Raw genomic sequence first — 17,989 nt, forward strand, 5'->3', positions numbered from 1 at the left:
ATAATCACTCAGGAAAATGACTGAATCTGACAGGCTCTTGTATTTTTCAGTGAAAACACTGAAAAACATGCTAGACCGTGATTGCAATATTAGCGAGGTCTAATTGGTCTAAAATGAAGGGATATGTTCCACTTTTACATTACTTGAATGGTTTCAAATTTTGAGCGTTTGGTTCTACCTTTAATTCCCACGTTTAGATTATAGTCAGAGCATTTCTCTTCTCAGTTATGTTTCCAAACAGACATGCATTTTAGACTTTAGTATTATTCATCTTGCTCTTACAACCATAAAATCTTGTTTAAAGGACAATTACGATTGTGTGTCCTCATAAGATTTCTTTTATAAAAGGGAGGATATTTATATAACCCTTTCAACAAGAGTGATGGAATTTAGAGCCAAATTAGCACATAATTTTTTCCCTCAATCACTAATAGTAAACCCGCAAATCTCTAATTGGATCATCTGGTAGTACAATGACAAGTTGAGAAACGTTTTAGATTATATACGGAGTTCACTCACACTCCCCAAGTTTCTGGCAGCAACAGTGCTAAGAAAGAATCTTTAATCCTAATCCTCTACTCCTGAGGGAGGCAGGCAAGGAAGTTTTGGTGAGGAGCGTTAAAGATTTTTGTAGAGATGTATTAGATATATACTGTGAGCCATGTAGGGGGCTACTGAAGGTTTGCGGGTTCTGTTTTGATTGCCCTTGAAAAACCTCCATATGGGCGGGGGCAGGAGCCCGGCCCAGCGAAGGGGCATCAAAGCTCTGCCTATCAAGGGAATTGTCCCGGGTCTGGGAGCCCCTGTCCCCGCCCACCCATCAGTTCTGTTTGCGCATGCGCAGAGGCGGCGGCCGGAGAGTTGTCGGCTGGGAAATGGCGGCCGCGGGCTTGGTCGCTGTTGCAGCGGCTGCTGAGTACTCTGGCCCAGTGGCATCGGGTGGTAACCTTTCCGGCGTTAACTGCGGCCCTAGCCTCGGGGCGGGCTCCGGTCCTGGCCCAGGCTCGTGGAGCCGCTCCCTCGATCGAGCCCTGGAGGAAGCGGCAGTAACCGGGGTGCTGAGCCTGAGCGGCCGGAAACTGAGGGAGTTTCCCCGGGGAGCGGCCAACCACGACCTGACGGACACCACCCGGGCGGGTGAGCGGGGCTGCGGCATCTCTGACTACTTGAGATCCGGGCGCCGGGGGAGCCCTCCCACTCAGGCGGGGTTCGGGGTAGTTAAAGCAGCTGGTCCCACAGGCTTGGGGTAGGGACCCAGGTAACGGGGGAAAGACGTCTGCCCTAGTCCACCCAGCCCTCCGGGCCTGCGGGCCGGACGTCTCGGCGCGAGGCGGCGCGTGGCAGCATCTCTCAGGGAAGGGGATGACTTTTTAGTCTCTCCTAGAAAATAAATCAGCTGCCACTGCTGAGGTAGAACTTTGCCCGCCGGTTTCTGCAGGCCCTTTCGGATTTGGGGTGCCAAATTGACTTCGCTGAGACTTGGGAGTGCAGCACCCTCTTAGATTATAGTAGCAGGAGTGTCGTCTCTGGTCGCTGTATTGTCAGCTAAGGAACGATCTCTGCCCTGGTGTTTTTTGAAAGTGTTGTTTGGGGTGGGTGTATGTGCGCGTGTTCAATGTGAACTCAAAAGCCGCAACTTCTTTCTCCGCCCGGGTCTGGTTGACTCGCCAAAATTACTTGTAAAAATAACTAGAGCCCACCCTTCAGAATCCTATTACTTTCCAACCCCACTCTTAATGTCTTCCAGAAAAAAAGGGGGAAAATGAAGGGAAGAAAATTACTTAGAAAAGATAGATTGCCTATATTTGTTATTACCTTTTACTTGAAGTATTACTTTGCTTTCTATATATTTTTGAACACAGAAAAGAAAATAGGAAATTAGGTCTTTTTGGTTTTCTTAGTGGTAGGAAACAATGTCTGACTGAATGTTGACTGAAGTACTTAACATACTGTAATATGTTTCTCTTGTGTTTAAAATATAGCTTCCTCAAGGAGTAGATTAAAAGTTGAGTCTATTCATGCTTTACACAAAGGAAAACAATCGCTTACACATGATGTAGTAAAATATCTTATTTTTATGTAGTGCTTTTGCAGTGAGGGAATGTGCAGTATTTTGTCTCTTATTCATTCCTTTTTATTTATTTTGTAATCTTGCAGTTAACACCTTTCCTATCTTTGTGCACTCATTAAAGACTGTTAAGTGCTACATGTGATTCACTCATGTTGGAAAAACAAACAGAACTGTTAAACTACTTCAAGAAATTAATTCTTCCAAAGAAACTTTTCCCGTAGTGTAAAGTGGAAGAAATTAAATGCCTGCTTATCTACTCTCTTTTTGGAACAGTTGTACTGAATTTGTGTTTTTTAAGTGAATGATATTAAAATTAAACTTTCTTGCTAAGGTCAATGTGAGCAGTCACTTGTCTTTTGTATGTGTTCTGCCAGACAGAATCTAAATTGTCATTCAGACCACAAATTTTTTGGTTCTGTTGAGGACCTGACTATGTGACACAGTGATTTCATGTTGTTGTGAGTCATTTTAGTATTACATTAAACCTGAATCTAAAGAACAAGTTGATTATAGGAGGATATCTAGATCATTATCTTACCTACTTTTAAATCATTTTAGGAGCAATATGTTGAGCTTTTAAGAAATATTTTATTAACAAAAGACTGAAGGGTGTTTGTGAAGATTAATATGTAATCCCAAGGAAGTTTTATGTTACTATGGTATGATTTTTTTTTTTTTAAGTGTTCTGGGCATTGAACCCAGGGCCTTACACATGCTAGGCAAGCACTCTACCACTACATATTCCCAACCCTTTTTAGTTTATTTTGAGACAGAGTCTTGCTGGTCTGAAAGTTGTCAATCCTGTATTAGTCTCCTATGGAGCTGGGATTACAGGCATGTGCTATAATTGCTGCATTGTGCTCTGAATTTTTATACATGTTATTATCCACACTTTTATACCATAGTTTCTATATAAACCAGTATTTTTGGTTGATACTTTATCTGGTCAAAAGTGTTGAAAAGAAGATTACAAAGTATATTATAGACTTACTTCTAACATCTTTGGCAGACCTTGGTAATTTGAACAAAAAGCTTCTAACAGATAATTTAAAGCTGATAACATCATTTTTTTGGGTTGTTCACTATTTACCCTTCACTGTTAGGTATTTTAGAACACATTGCTTTCAACAGCCCATGAATTAAGTATTATTATTCCTACTTTACATGTGAGAAATTAACTCAAAGTCATATAGCTAGTATTAATGGTAGAATTTCAACCTAGAAACATCTAGTTTCTCTATTATGTGAAGCAGCCTTTCCATGTGCAAATAGGTATACTTTTCCTGTTTTTACAGATAATGAAACCAAAGTTTAGAAATGTTAAATAATTTGCTTAAAGACCTGTAGCTAAAGGGCAGCAGGGGAGAGAATATTAGTCAGGATTGGAGCCTTGTTTGAGGTAACTCCAAAATCCAGTCTTGCTTTTTTGCATGTACTTGATGAATTCAGATTTATACTAACTAAAATATTTTGCTTAGACACTGCAGGAAATTTAAAGCTAAGTAAAATTACATCAAAATTGCTTCATAGACTGTTCTTTTGTAGTGTATAGAGTATTCATGGTAGAGCTGCTGTCTTTCAAGAGTTCATATCCTAGGAAACAGAACATATTACTTAATCTGTTTGTAATTGGACCTGAATATAACTTATTAGGAACATTTTCTTAAAGTTTCTCCTCCTGTTTGTTTGTGTTTTTTTTTTTAAAATAGATCTTTAGGAAAAGAGAAATGTATATGGGAATAGGTGACTGCATCCAGTGAACAAGGATCAAGGATCAATCTTAGAGGAAATTGCATAAAACTTCTTGGAGCAGAAAAGATATAACTTGGGTTTGGGTAGGTTGAAATGAGAAGGAAAGCCATTCCAGATCCAGTGGACAGCATGCAAAAAGTTTTAGGGTATAGGAGTCATCAGTTAGTTTTGCCAATCCACTATTCATTCCCCTTTCATCTGATAGCAATAACTCAGTTTTCCTAGGGAACCACCCCTCTCAGTTACATGAATCGCATCCTGGCACAGGATATTCACATGACTCAGTTCTAACTGTTGGCCAATCAGTATAGTCCATTGCTCTAGCTACAGTGATTGTTCAGAGATGAGCACATTTTTCTATCAGTACACATGAATGTTAATTCTGATTTTTTTTTCTGAACTATTGAGAAAGAGGCATGCTTTGAGCCCTAGAAAATAGAATACAAGCTTGCCAGTAAAAGGAAGGCAAAGCCAAAAGATGAAAAGAAACACCATGTTCTAAGAGACAGTGTTTGAACAGTGGGATCAATAGCCATGCCTGAAGTTAGTGCTATACTTGGATTTTCAAATTATGTGAGCTAATAAATTCCATTTTCTGCTTAATTTCAGTAGAATGTTTTGATACAAAATAAACCAACAGCGAGACTGCTCGATGTTGTGGTGAGGCCATTTTGGTCAGAAGAAATTATTGGATCAGAGAATAAAAGAGCACCCTTTCACATATCTAGGAAGCTAGATCGATGATAGATTTAGACACAGGTCAACATTTATTCATTTATTTGTTCATATTTGGTGATTAAGGGACTTTGACAGTTGTAGGTATACAGAAAGGACCAAGAACTTAAGTAATCTTGAAAAGAAATAGGTAGGTGTAAAGATTATTTGAATTAACTACTAGCAGAACTTCTATGTATTAGGTATTGTGCTAAGTAATTGGGGGGGGGGGGCAAAAATAAGAAGAGGCCTCATGGGTATTTAACAATCTAATAAGTTGGTTGGCTCCAGAAATAATTGAAATCTACAAGGGAATGAAAATAGTTCATTATGGACAATGAAAAAATGTACAAATGCTGATTGAGTTTACTTAAAAAATATCTGAACCATTAAATCTGGTAATGCTGTTGCTAATTGAAGCTAAAACTGAGCTTTGTGTTGGTCAGCTTTCTTGTTCTGTGACAAAATATTTGAGATAATATTCTTAAAAGATAAAAAGGTTGGGCTGGGCATGTAGCTCAGTCATAGAGTATTTGCCTAGCATATATGAGGCTCTGGGTTCAATCCATAGCACCACACATAAACAAACAAGCAAACAAATAAAAATAAATAAATAAAGAGGAAAGGTTTAATTTGGCTCTGAATTTCAGAGGTTTTTGACTGTGGTCCCTTGATCTGTTGCTTTGAGCCTATGGTGGCATAGTGCATCCTGACAGGAGCATGTGGCAGAGGAGTTTATCCCATGGTTTATCACAAATGTTTATCACATGGTGGCCAGAAAGCAGAGAAACAAGAAGGGGCTGAAGTCCCAATTTCTCTTTAAGGGCACCTTCAATAACTTTCTTCTACCAATTCCCACCTCCTAAAGGTTCCACCATCTCTTGGTAACACCCGGAGTGGGGACCAATCCTTCCATGCAGGAGACATTTCAAATCCAAACTATAACAAGCTCTTAATATATTTCAGATATTGTGTTAAGATGTAAGTATTTCTCATGAAGTTATAGCAACCATATGAGTTGTAAGTACTGTTTTTCATCCCTAAAAAAGTTGAGACTCAGGAGATTAAGTAATTTAATCAAGATCTCATAGCTAATAAGTGATAGAAAGAGGATTCTAATACAGATACTTGTGGTTTTGAACACAAGTCACACTGTCAAAGAAGTTTGAATCATAGAATTTCTTTGATTTGTGTGATACCTTTAAAGGGTTGATAACACCTCTAGTTAATCATGTGCAGCAAATAGAAATGTAAATCTGAAGTTTTGGAGTATAGTAGGGCTACATCAATAAATTCAAGAATCACAGAATTTTTAAGATTCTTGAAGGAAAAGTGAAAAGAATAGAAAAGCCAATTGCCAGCATTTATAAGGCTAATTTTTTAACCTGATGAAAAAAACAGAAATGAGATTCCATAACCAGACTTGTTCTAGACTTATAGAATCATAAAGCCTAAAAACCATCTAAGTTATTTTATGTAAAAGAAGCATTCTCAAATGATGTGCTTAGGTTTTGTAGTGAGGTGGTATACTGTTTCACAGAAGGCAAGCAGGAGTCATAATTGAAGCTGTAAGAAACCTCTTTTGAGTGGAAGATAGAAAACAAGAAACCAAGCACTCAGCATTGGGAGAAAGTATATGGTTGAGCATAGGATGGGGTTGGGGAGAGAGACCTAAGTAAGATTACACACACACTAAAGAAAACAAATTAAGATGTAGGGGGTATGCCAAAGTAATGCAGTATTATTAAAAGTCATAAAGATTGAGACTTTATGAAATAAATACTTGTTTCTTAGGTAAGAAGATGATGATATTAAAATACCATTTAATTTTTCAAGGATGCAATCTGTAACTCGCAAATTTATGGTTTTGTAATTCCTGGAAATATGCACTGGAGTGCCAGGTCTTAAGTGGAAATATGGGTTCTTCTTGGATCCTCATTGTTGTCTACTTTGTATCAGTCACGATACATATACTATAAATTATTCTAGGACTGTGTTTTCCAGTGTGATATTCACTAGCTATATGTGCTATTAATAAAAATTTTTGGCTTCAGGTGCAGTGGCATACATCTGTTGTCCTAGCTATTTGAAGGGCTGAGTCAGGAGGATGACCACTTGAGCCCAGGAGTTTGAAGCCATTATGAGCAATATAGTGGGATCACTTCTAAAAAAATTTTTATTTAAAATTAAAAGGTTGTGGACTGAGGGTGTAGTAGCAGATATTGAGACATAATGTCTTGAATAGAAATGAAATTTGCTTCTGTATTATTTATTTTATAAATCATACTTCTTTGGGCATTTAGGCTATTTCTTATTTTGCATTTTTATAAAATAACACTTTGAGTATCCTTTTATATAACTCTTTTCTTATATCTCTTATTATTGCCAATGAGTAAATTCCCAGAATTGGAATTGTTTGAACAAATAATAGGCAATTTTAAAAACTTATGCAAACTTAACTTACAAGCAGAGGTCAAAAGCAATTCCTCATCGAAAGTGTTACATATTAAAGCCTGGCTATGTTTACAGGCTACCCACAAACACTTGTTTTTGAACATGATAGTCAGCCTAACTCCTATTTCATACCTCTTTATATTTGACAGCCATGATCTCCTGCATGTCTCTTTATAAAGAGAGAGGAGCTGGGCTTTATGGCGGACATCTGTAATACCAGCAGCTCTGGAGGCTGAAGCAGGAGGATCGTGAGTTCAAAGCCAGCCTTAGTAATGGCTTGGCACTAAGCAACTCAGTGAAACCCTGTCACTAAACAAAATACAAAATAAGGATTGGGGCTGTATGTAGAGTGCTTGCCTTGCTGTTGTGAGGCACTGGGTTTGATCCTCAGCACCATCTAAAACTAAAAAAATATTAAAAAAAAAAATAGGGCTGGGGATGTGGCCTAGTGGTTGAGTGCACCTGAGTTCAGTCTCTGGTAACCATCCCCCCCCCCCCCCAAATTAAAGAAAGAGGGAGTGTGGTGGAGAGGGGAGAAAATGATAAAAAACTTTATTGAAGTACCCCTGCCATAGAGATCTGGGCTACAGTGATTGAAGTTGCTGTGTAAGAAACTTGCAATTTAGAGGCTTGGGTTTTGTTTTGTTTTAAGAACTTCATTCCAAATTTTTATGCTTGTTTTAATATAAATCTATGGTTTTAAACTAACCATTAGGGATGACCAAAAGAAGTAATTTGCTATAGTGATTATTGTTTTTGTTTTTCCATAATCTACTTTCCATTGCATACCTCAGTTTCAGAAGTACTGTTCTAACCAAGCCTTTATGGAAATGTGCATTCAGAAGCCAAATATGGGATACTAAGAATACATTTCAGAACGTGTAACATTTATAATTTTTATGACTCATTTTACAACTGTGTCTACCATTTACATTTAAAATGAAGGATCTATATCTCTCTATATGTATCTATATTCTCATCCCCATGCTTTCTTTCTCTTCTGCCTCAGAAACAAGTACAAGTCTGGTATTGAAACAATGGGAAAGAGACTTAAGAGGTAAAAGACTTGTGTTACTTAAGTTTCATGCACACACATATGTGTGCTTTATAAAAAAAAGACAAGATCACAGGGAGGGCGGGGAGATCATGGCTATTGAGTATAAAACTGAAATAAGATTGAAATTTAAATTTTGGGGAAATCCAGACTTCGTTGTACTTTAATTATTTTTTAAATAGGAAGTATAAATAGTAGGATGGATGCCTTTAGGAAAGGTGAGAAAGATGAGTTATAGGGACCACAGAATCCATATTGAGACTAAGAAGAATGGCAACAGCATCGGAGCCAAGAATTTCTTAAGTTCCAATAATTTTTACAGTGCCTGTCTTAGGGAGCTGATGGTTAATGCTATCTCATAACATCAAATACTTTAAAGTAGTATAGTAGCATATAAATTTATTATTTTCAGTTCATTTATGAGTTATTCCAGTCATACTTGGAAAAAAAATGTTTGGTAAATGTAGTCATTCACACAAAGGAATATTATTTTGAAATCCTGATGAAGCCAGGGGTATCAAATATAATGCTGCTAATTTTAGAATCATAAACTAGTCCTAAAAATTTAAGGTATTTCCTTACTCATTTTTAACTTTCTTCTTTGCTATTCTAAATTTCCAGATTTTTGTTTTCTGAAGAGTCTTAAACCAAGGATTTAAATTGGTTTATTTAAACTTTTTTTCTTACAAAAATTTGATTATAGGTTTTTCCATTAAAAACAGGTGTTTTTGTTGTTGTTGGTGGTGGTGGTGGTGGTTTTTCTTCTCCTGGATACTAGGGATCGAACCCACAGGCACTTTACCATGGAGCAGCATTCTCAGGCCTTTTTATTTTTTGTTTTGAAACAAAGTCTCACTACATTGCACAGGCTGGCCTCAATTGTGTGGTCCTTCTGTCTCAGATTCTCAAATCCCTGAGATTACGGTGTACACCATGATGCCAGGCTAAAAGAGGTTTTAGAAAATGATTTGTACATCATAGACAGTGAAAATAAGTTACAATGTAAGAGAGGACTTATTTCCAATAAATACAACAAATAAATATGCAGAGCATATGTAGAATTTATTCAGACAAGGAAAAGATAACCAAATAGAAAATTGAGGAAACACTTGAAATGGTAGAACTAAAGAGAATTCCAAAGTGCTCAACCACTAGTAATTAAAGGAATGGAAAATAAATCCACACTGAGGTGCTATTTTAAAAGCTGATAATACAAGTACTAGAAAGAATGTAAAACAGTGGGGACACCTATACAATGCTGATGGGAGTATGAACTGGTAAATTGATTTTGAAAATAATTAGGCACTATTTAGAACAGTTTTTAAAAAGCATATATTCTATGGCCCAGAAATTCTACTCTGACATATACACCCCAAAGAAATTTGTGTGTGTGTATATGTGTGTGTATATATATATGTATGTGTATATATATATATATATATATGCCAGGATATGTGTATAAGAACATTTAGAGCATTTCTTATATTTGACAAAATGAAAACAATTCAGGTGATTCATCAAAAAAGTAGATAAATTAATTGTGGTATACCTATTTATATGATTTCACAGCAGTGAAAATGAGTGAGTTACAGCTGCATACGATTACATGGATGAATCATAGAAACAATGTTGAGCAAATGAAGTATGACACAATATATGTTTTCATATATATGAATACAAATATATTCAAATGAAGTTCAAAAACAGGAAAAAACACAAATTCTAAAATAAAGAAAAGCAAGGAGTGATTACCTTAAAAATAAGTGGTTACTTCATGGGAGAAGGGGAGAGTTATAATTAGGAAAGAGTTCTGTTGATTAGGGGTCAGGATATATTTCTGAATCACTAGAATTGTTTTATGCCTTAAGCAATGTGGTGATTACATGGTTGTTCATCTTATATTTTTTGTAAAATTAAATTGTGCATTTATGATTTACTCAGTTTTCTTCATTTATGTTCTGCTTGTTTAGGCTAACTTCTACTTTTCTTTCTTTCTTTTTTTTTTTTTTTTTTTTTTTTTTGGTACTGGGTATTGAATCTAGGGGCACTTAACCACTGAGCCACATCCGTAGCCCTTTTTATATTTTATTTAGAGACGGGATCTCACTGAGTTGCTTAGAGCCTTGCTAAGTTTCTGAGGCTGGCTTTGAATTCACGATCCTCCTGCCTCAGCCTTCCAATCTGCTGGGATTACAGGCATGTGCCACTGAGCCCAGCTAACTTCTACATTCTTAACTTATATATTTCTCATAGCAACTCTTCTTTTTGACTTTTTTCCTTCTCCCTCATCTTGCTACCATCCGTTCTTCCTCAGTTAGGCACTTCTTTTCTTGCTTCATTAATTCCCTGTGCTTACTTCTCTATTGTCATGAACAATATTGTCTTTTGTGGTATTTCCTTGTAGGAAATATATTAGCCTTCTATTGCTGTATTTAAAAAAATTACCAAAAATTTAGCAGGTGTGGTGGCACACATCTGTAATCTCAAGAAGGTTGAGGCAGGAGGCTTGTAGTTTTGAGGCCAGTCTGGGCAACTAAATATTTTTAAAAGAGGCAAAAGATTGGTAGCGCACTTATCTGGTATGCCCAAGGCCCTCAGTTCAATCCTAAGTACTAAAAAAAAGTTACTGAAAATTTAGCAGCTTAAGACAACACCCACTTTTCAGTTGTATAGGTTAGAAGTCTAGACTCAGCTAAATTAATCAGTCTGACAAGGCCAAAATCAATGTTGGCAGGTTGGGCTTTTATTTGTGGAGGTTTGAAGTAAGAGTTTGCTTTCAAGCTCATTCAAGTTTTGGCATAATTCACATCCTTGTGGTTATGACTGAGGTTCCAATTTCCTTGCTAATTGTAGCTTAATGCCACTTTAAGGTTCTGGAGGACATTTGCATTCCATACTACATGACCCTCTCTATATTCAAGTTAGCCGTGATATGTCAATTCCTTCTCATGCTTTCAGTATCTTTGACTTCCTCTTCTGCTACTGTCCAGGGGCTTGTGATGAATTTGGGGTTATCCATATTCATTCTCTCATTCTCTCTCTCTTTTTCTATCTTTTGGTAATGAAGATTGAGCCCAGGGCCTCATATATGCTAGGCAAGCACTTTACCTCTAAGTTATATCCTCATCCCAGAGTATCTCTCTTTTGGTTAAATCCAAGGTCAGCTGATTAATAAACTTAATTTCAATTGCAAAATATGCAAAAATACCTTCCCACAAAGAAGATAATTGGAGAATGATATGCCATGTTTAAATTCACAGATCAGGTGTTAGGATGGTGTCTTACTCCATTTCATACTGCTATAACAGAATACCACAATCTGGGTTAATTATAATTGACAGAAATTGATTCATGGTTCAGGAAGACAGCGACTAAGAGGGTTGCTTCTGACAAGATTCTTCTTCCTACATCATAGCATGCACCTCTTAAAGGTCTCATCTCATAATGCTGTTACAGTGATACCTAAATTTCAACATGAGTTTGGATGGAGACAAATATTCAAACCATAGCAGATGAGAAATTCACAGAGGGATGGAATTTTAGGATTCCACCTAACAGGTTCTGCCTTATCTCTTTATTGTACAGTACCTACTGCCTTTTGGTGTTTGTTTTAATTGAGAGATAAAAATTACATATATATGTGTGTGTGTATGTGTGTGTGTGTGTGTATATATATATATATATATATATATATATATATATATATATTTGTGTTGTACAAAATTATGTCTTTATATGTATACATTGTGGAATGGCTAAATCAGGTTAGTTATATGGCACTTAATATAATGTCCTCCAAGTTCATCCATGTTGTAAATACAGGATTTCTTTCTTTCCTTCCTTCCTTCCTCCCTCCCTCCCTCCCTCCCTCCCTCCCTAAAGAGAAAGAGCGGGTTGGGGCTGTAGCTTAGTGGCAGAGCGCTTGCCTAGCATGTGTGAGGCACTGGGTTTTATTAGCACCACATAATTTTTTTTTTTTTAAAGAGAGAGTTTGTGTGTATGTATGTCTGAATGAATATATCACATTTTCTTTATCCATTCATCATTGAGGGATGCTTAGGTTGATTCCATATCTTGGCTATTGTGAATATTGCAGTGAACATGGAAATGCTGCTATCTCTTCCATTTTTTTCTGTCTTTGGGGTATATACCCAATAGTGGAATTGTTGGATGATATGGGTAGTTCTGTTTTTTAAATAATGAGGAACCTCTATATTGTTTCCGTAATGGCTATATTAATTTACATTCCACCAATAGTGTACAAGGGTTACATCTTCTCCACATCTTACCAACATATGTTAGCTTTTGTCTTCTTGATAATAGCCATTTTAACAGGTGTATAGTTTGTAAATATTCTCTCCCATTCTCTAGGTCATTGATTGTTTTCTTTGCTATGTAGAAGCTTTTTAGTTTGGTATAATCATTTTTATTGCCTTTGTTTTGGGGGTCTTCCACAAAAAATCATTCCCAGACCAATGTTTCCCCTGTTTCCGTTTAGTAGTTTTACAGTTTCAGGTCTTACATTTAAGTTTTTAAGCCATTTTGAGTTGGTTTTTGTATATGGTTTAAGATAAGGATCTAATTTCATTGTCCTGCTTACAATTTTCTTAAGACCATTTGTTAAAGATAGTGTCTTTCCTCCAGTACATTCTGGGAAGCTTTCTCAAAAATCAATTGACCAAAAAATATGTGGATTTATGAGCTTTTTATTCTGTTCTTTTGATCTATGTGTCTGTTTTTATGCTACTGCCATAATGTTTTGATTTATTATAGCTTCATAGTATATGATGTCTTTCTCTACATTCGTTCTTTTTGTTCAAGGTTGCTTTGGCTATTTAGGGTCTTTTGTGATAATATAAACTTTTTAGGACTACTTTTTCTGTTTCTGTAAAAAAATGTCATTGGAATTTTGACAGAGGTTGCGTTGAATCTAAAGATTGCTTTGGATGATATGGACATTTTTACTGTTATTCCAAACCATAAACAAGGAATATCTTCATTTTTTTGTCCTCTTCATTTTCTTTCAACAGCATTTTATAGTTTTCAGTGTACAAATACTTCTTGGGCTAAGCCATTCTTGCATCACAAGTGTAAATCCCACTTGATGAGTAAATTTTCATTTTAATATGCTGTTGAATTCATTTTGCTAGTATTTTGTTGAGGATTTTTGCAACTATATTCATCAGAGATTTTAGCGTATAATTTTTTTTTTCTTGTGCCCTTTTCTGGATTGATAGGGTCATGTTGACCTTCCAAAATGAGTTTGCAAGTTTCGCTTCTCTTCAAATTTTTTTTAAAGAGTTTAAGAAGATAGTTTTTAAATGCTTCTTAGAATTCAGAAGTGAAACTATCAGGTCCTAGACTTTTCTTTGATGGGAGAGTTTTTGTTATTGATTCAGTCTCCTTACTCTTTATCAATCTGTTCAAAATTTCTGTTTGTTTATGATTCAGTCTTGGTAGGTTGTATGTTCTTAAAAATGTATCCCTCTTCCAATGTACTGAGCATATAATCCTTGAGTGTTATTGAATGAATGGATGGATGGATGGATGAATAATAAAGGAAAAAGGAAATGATTAAGAGGCTGTTCAGAGGCTCTCTGAACTTTGGAATTGATAATAGCTGATTTCTGTGTAATTAGGTTTAATGGGGATCCCTGGGACTTTAATGATAGCGTGGAATTCATTCAGGACATTCTTAAAGATAATACTAGTGACTATGCTTCTTTTTGCTTTTCTTAGGTATTCAGACCTTCTTTAATTGGTGTTATAGAAAATCAAAATCAGTTCCTAAAATATAACCAGTGGCAGTATGATAGTTTCTAAGTCTTTGCAAAATTTTAAACCTTTTTTTAACGAAGTAGGCTTTGTATGTTTATTCAATGTTTACAACTTTAATAATTATGTAGCCCTCAGTTGTTTAAGAGAATCCTGATAACATGGTATTTTTTTGTTTATTTGTTTTGTTTTTGTGTTTTTTAGCCTAGTAAATTTGTTGTTTCTGACAATCTTTTTGGGTACTGGGATTAAACCCAGGGGTGTTTTGCCAATGCGCTACAACAGGGTGTCATTAAGTTACTTAGAGCCTTGCTAAATGGCTAGACTGGGCTCGAACTTATGATCCTCCTGCCGTAGCCTCCCAGGTTGCTGGGATTACAGGTGTGTACTACCATGCCCAGCTCTGACAATCTTTTTTTTTTTTTTTTAGTTGGACACAATACCTTTATTTTATTTATTTATGTTTATGTGGAGCTGAGGATCGAACCCAGGGCCACACATGTCACTGAACCACAACCCCAGGACCCTCTCCCCTCCCACCCAGCTCTGACATCAAGTGACAAACTGTAGCCTCAAACTTTAGTAAGCATAAAATCACCTGTGGCACTTTAAAAAATTGTGCAGTCTTAGATCTGACCCTTGGAGAGTCTAAATCAGAAGATCTGATGTTGGGTCCCTTAAACTACATTTTTAACAAGCTGCCTGATGGTTCTAGGTATAGGTGGTCAAGAACCACCACTTGAGAAATAATTCCTTAGACTTTATTACTTTTCATTAAAATTTATTTAGGAAGATACTAATTATTTTATATTTGGTTCTGTGGCACGCTATATAGGAATTCACAGAATCATGTAAGAAATGCAAAATTTGAGATACCATCCCAGAATTAGAATCTGCATTTGCATTATAGCTTGAGAAACACTGCTATAAAGTTAATCAGGAATTGAAGTTCCTTTTTTTCCCCAGAGTCTCTGAATTAGGTAAACAGTTCACTCCATTAATCTAACTCAATACAACATAAGGTGACCATTTGAATATATGACTTTTATTGTGTTGAGAAACAACTCTTGTCTATTTAAACAAATGTGCAATCCTGATTCTGACTCCTGGAGAGTCTGAATCAGAAGATCTAGTGTTGAGTTCATTAAGCTATATTTTTAACAAGCAGCCTGATGGTTCTAGGTACAAGTGGTCAAGAACCACCACTTCATTACCAAGGCTTTAAAGTTATGCAAAAACCTAGAAATTGTTCTATTGCCAATGGTCATATTTTAAGGGACTGACTCTTATATTATGACACCAATTAAAAATGATCTGAATATGAGTTTTTGACACCAAAAGAAAGCATACTCACTAGTATTATCTTTGAGAATATTCTGATTGAATTCCATTATATTATTCACAGGTGGGGCTGGTGTAGTGGCTCAGTGGTAGAGCATTTGCCTAGCATGTGTGAGGTACTGGGTTTGATTCTCAGCACCTCATATAAATAAACAAATTTCCATTGACAACTAAAAAATATTAAGAAAAATATTACTCACAGGTAATTAAACTTGCTTCCCCGCCCCCCAGATAATCTTGGAGTTAAGTATATTAATTAATTAATTAATCTGACCCAGTACAACATGGGGTGACCAAATTGAGTATATGACTTTTATTGTGCTAAGAAATAACACCCCTCTATTTAAAAAAACAAAAGGACCCACTTTGGGGATGCTGAAGGCAAAAAAAAAGTTATGACACCAGATACCTTGCTCCTAGAATATGATGTGCTGAGTACATCATGGATGTGTATATAGCTAGAGTTAAATGTGATGTTAGCAAGTCCTTTTGGACTGTGCCTTGGCTCAGCTGGACCCTTGACTAAGTTGTGCAGAAAAAGGAACTATAGTGCAGAAATCCCAACTTGAATCCAGAACTCGGTCTTTTTTGAATTATCTTGTCTCCACTTCTATCTTGGTAATTTGCTGAGAGCCACGGCCGAGTCTGTATGGCCCCTGGCATTTTGCCAACAGTATTGATTGACAGGCGAGGCATTACTATCCGCCTCTGCCGCAACTTTTGAGTTCTCTCGCACTATTTTGGAGTTCTCGTGGAGATTTCCGGGGATTCCCCGAGAGTTCCCATTGGTTGGGGAAGTGCAGGAGGAGGGATTTCCGGGAGAGATTTTTCCTTTTTTAAAGTACTTTTAAGAAAAAAAGCAGGGCCTTGGAAGTTCTCTCAGCAATAATTGTGCTTTCTACCAAAATTATTATATCAGAAGCAAGGTTCTGCTTCTCATATAGTGTCTTTGTTTCTAACATCACTTTTAGAAGACTATTACTTGCTCAGTTGCTCATCTTGCTTGTGAAAACATTGTTTAGTAAAACCAGTAACTAAACATCCTTCTGGTCAAATCAGTGCCCATCACAAGTTTTGTTAATTTTACTATTTATAGTTCTTGCAGTTTGTAAACACTTCCTTTTTTTGAGAGAGAGAGAGAGAGAATTTTTTAGTATTTACTTTTTAGTTTTCGGCGGACACAACATCTTTGTATGTGGTACTGAGGATCGAACCTGGGCCGCATAGATGCCAGGCGAGCCACATCCCCAGCCCCCACTTCCTTATTTTCTAACATAAGATAATGAACAACAGAACTTAAAGACATTTTCTGCGGAATCTACATTTTGATTATCCTTTTTTTTTCTCCACAGAAGAGAAATTTTTCATAATAGGTATTAATTTTTCACCCTTTATGTTATCTTCTCTTTACAGGATCCTTAAGAGTCTTAGAGAGTCAAGATGTTTACGAGTGACTATACCTGTTGTGTCCCATGCTCATGTGTCACTGACTAAACCATATTTGGCAGGCCTCTTTCCCGGTTACAAAATTGCTACTAAAAATATGAAAATTGCATCCCTAGAGTAAAACGATTTTCTTTTATATAATTTCATATGACAACTGATGCTAGAGAATAATATCAGGAACAGCATTGATCATTTCATATCAAAGAGCAGGAGCCTTTCAAAGTCATTAATGTGGTCAGTTTTTAACCCTCATTTGACCAAATTCTTTTTTTATATTCATTTATGTCTTGTTCTCCAGCTTTTTCATATCCAATATAGTTATGTTTTATATGACATGTTAACCAAAGTATATTTTAAAGTGCTACCAAAAAATTTTACAAATACCAACAGTTCAATGCCAATTTTTGATTACTCATTTTCAGTAAATCTCAAATTTGTGAACCCATATTTTAAAAGGCTCTTGAATTTAACTTTACTAATTTACCTAGTATAGTCTGATTTTCTTTGAGTATCCAGCAGATTAATTGAAGCCAGTTTCACCCAAGATTTATTTTTATTCTTTAAACAAAAGAATGTTTATGTTACATATGTATGACTTTCTAGTATAATCTTTAGGATTTGTCATAGTGATGAAAGCTAATATAACTCATAACTTTTCATTTTCCTTAACTTGTTGCATTATCATCATTCAAGTACATATCAAAGGTATAACTTATTTTTATATTTATATATGTTTTCTGGAATAAGGAATGTTATTGTACCATACAGCTATAGTACAGTTGCAGTTTCATAGTTATACTGTGTTAAAACTTCTTAGTACAGTTTCTAAGTGGGAGCAAACACAGAAACTCACAGAGGTAATAACAGAAACCAATTATTTAGTTTATCATGAAGGAAAAAAGAAAAGTAAAGCTGTTGTTCTTAGTTGCCAACATTCGAATCATTGTCTTAAGACTAGACATCCTAAGCTTGTTCTACCAATATACAATTCTTTTGGGCATATCAGATTACTGCAGAACACTGTTCTCAAAAGGTGGTTGCTAGATCAATAACAACAACATCACTTGGGAAATTGTTAGAAGTATATGTTATTTGGTCTCGCCCCAGATCTGTGATTATCAGAAATTCCAGGGTCAGGACCCTAGCAATCTGGGGGTTTTGTTTGTTTTCTTTCTTTGTTTTTTGAGACAGGGTCTCACTATGCTATCCAGGCTGGCCTGGAACTCGAGTTCAAGGCCTGCCTCAACTTCAGGAATAGTTGGGACTACAGGCATGTGCCTCATACCTGACTGCAGCCTGTGTTTTGTTTTTAATATTTTTTTAGTTATCAATGGACCTTTATTTTATTTATTTCTATATGGTGCTGAGAATTGAACACCAGT

The 17,989-nt window shown here is 36.1% G+C and overlaps 1 protein-coding gene across 10 annotated transcripts in view; it reads left to right on the plus strand.

Annotated features, from left to right (window-relative positions):
• The first annotated feature begins 793 nt into the window (after positions 1 to 793).
• Lrch3 (leucine rich repeats and calponin homology domain containing 3) overlaps positions 794 to 17,989 on the plus strand; it is a 126,469-nt gene continuing 109,273 nt past the window's right edge. For 4 of the 10 annotated variants that reach the window (XM_071615238.1, XM_071615232.1, XM_071615234.1 and 1 more), the window contains exon 1: positions 796 to 1,137. In XM_071615238.1, the coding sequence (XP_071471339.1) occupies positions 837 to 1,137 (301 nt within the window). In that variant the 5' untranslated portion in view covers positions 796 to 836. Of the gene's footprint in view, positions 1,138 to 17,989 lie in introns of all 10 variants that reach the window. The other 6 variants (XM_071615233.1, XM_071615237.1, XM_071615239.1 and 3 more) reach the window with 4 other exon arrangements.

This window comes from Marmota flaviventris, chromosome 8 (genome assembly GCF_047511675.1).
Source record: "Marmota flaviventris isolate mMarFla1 chromosome 8, mMarFla1.hap1, whole genome shotgun sequence".
Lineage (NCBI taxonomy): Eukaryota > Metazoa > Chordata > Mammalia > Rodentia > Sciuridae > Marmota > Marmota flaviventris.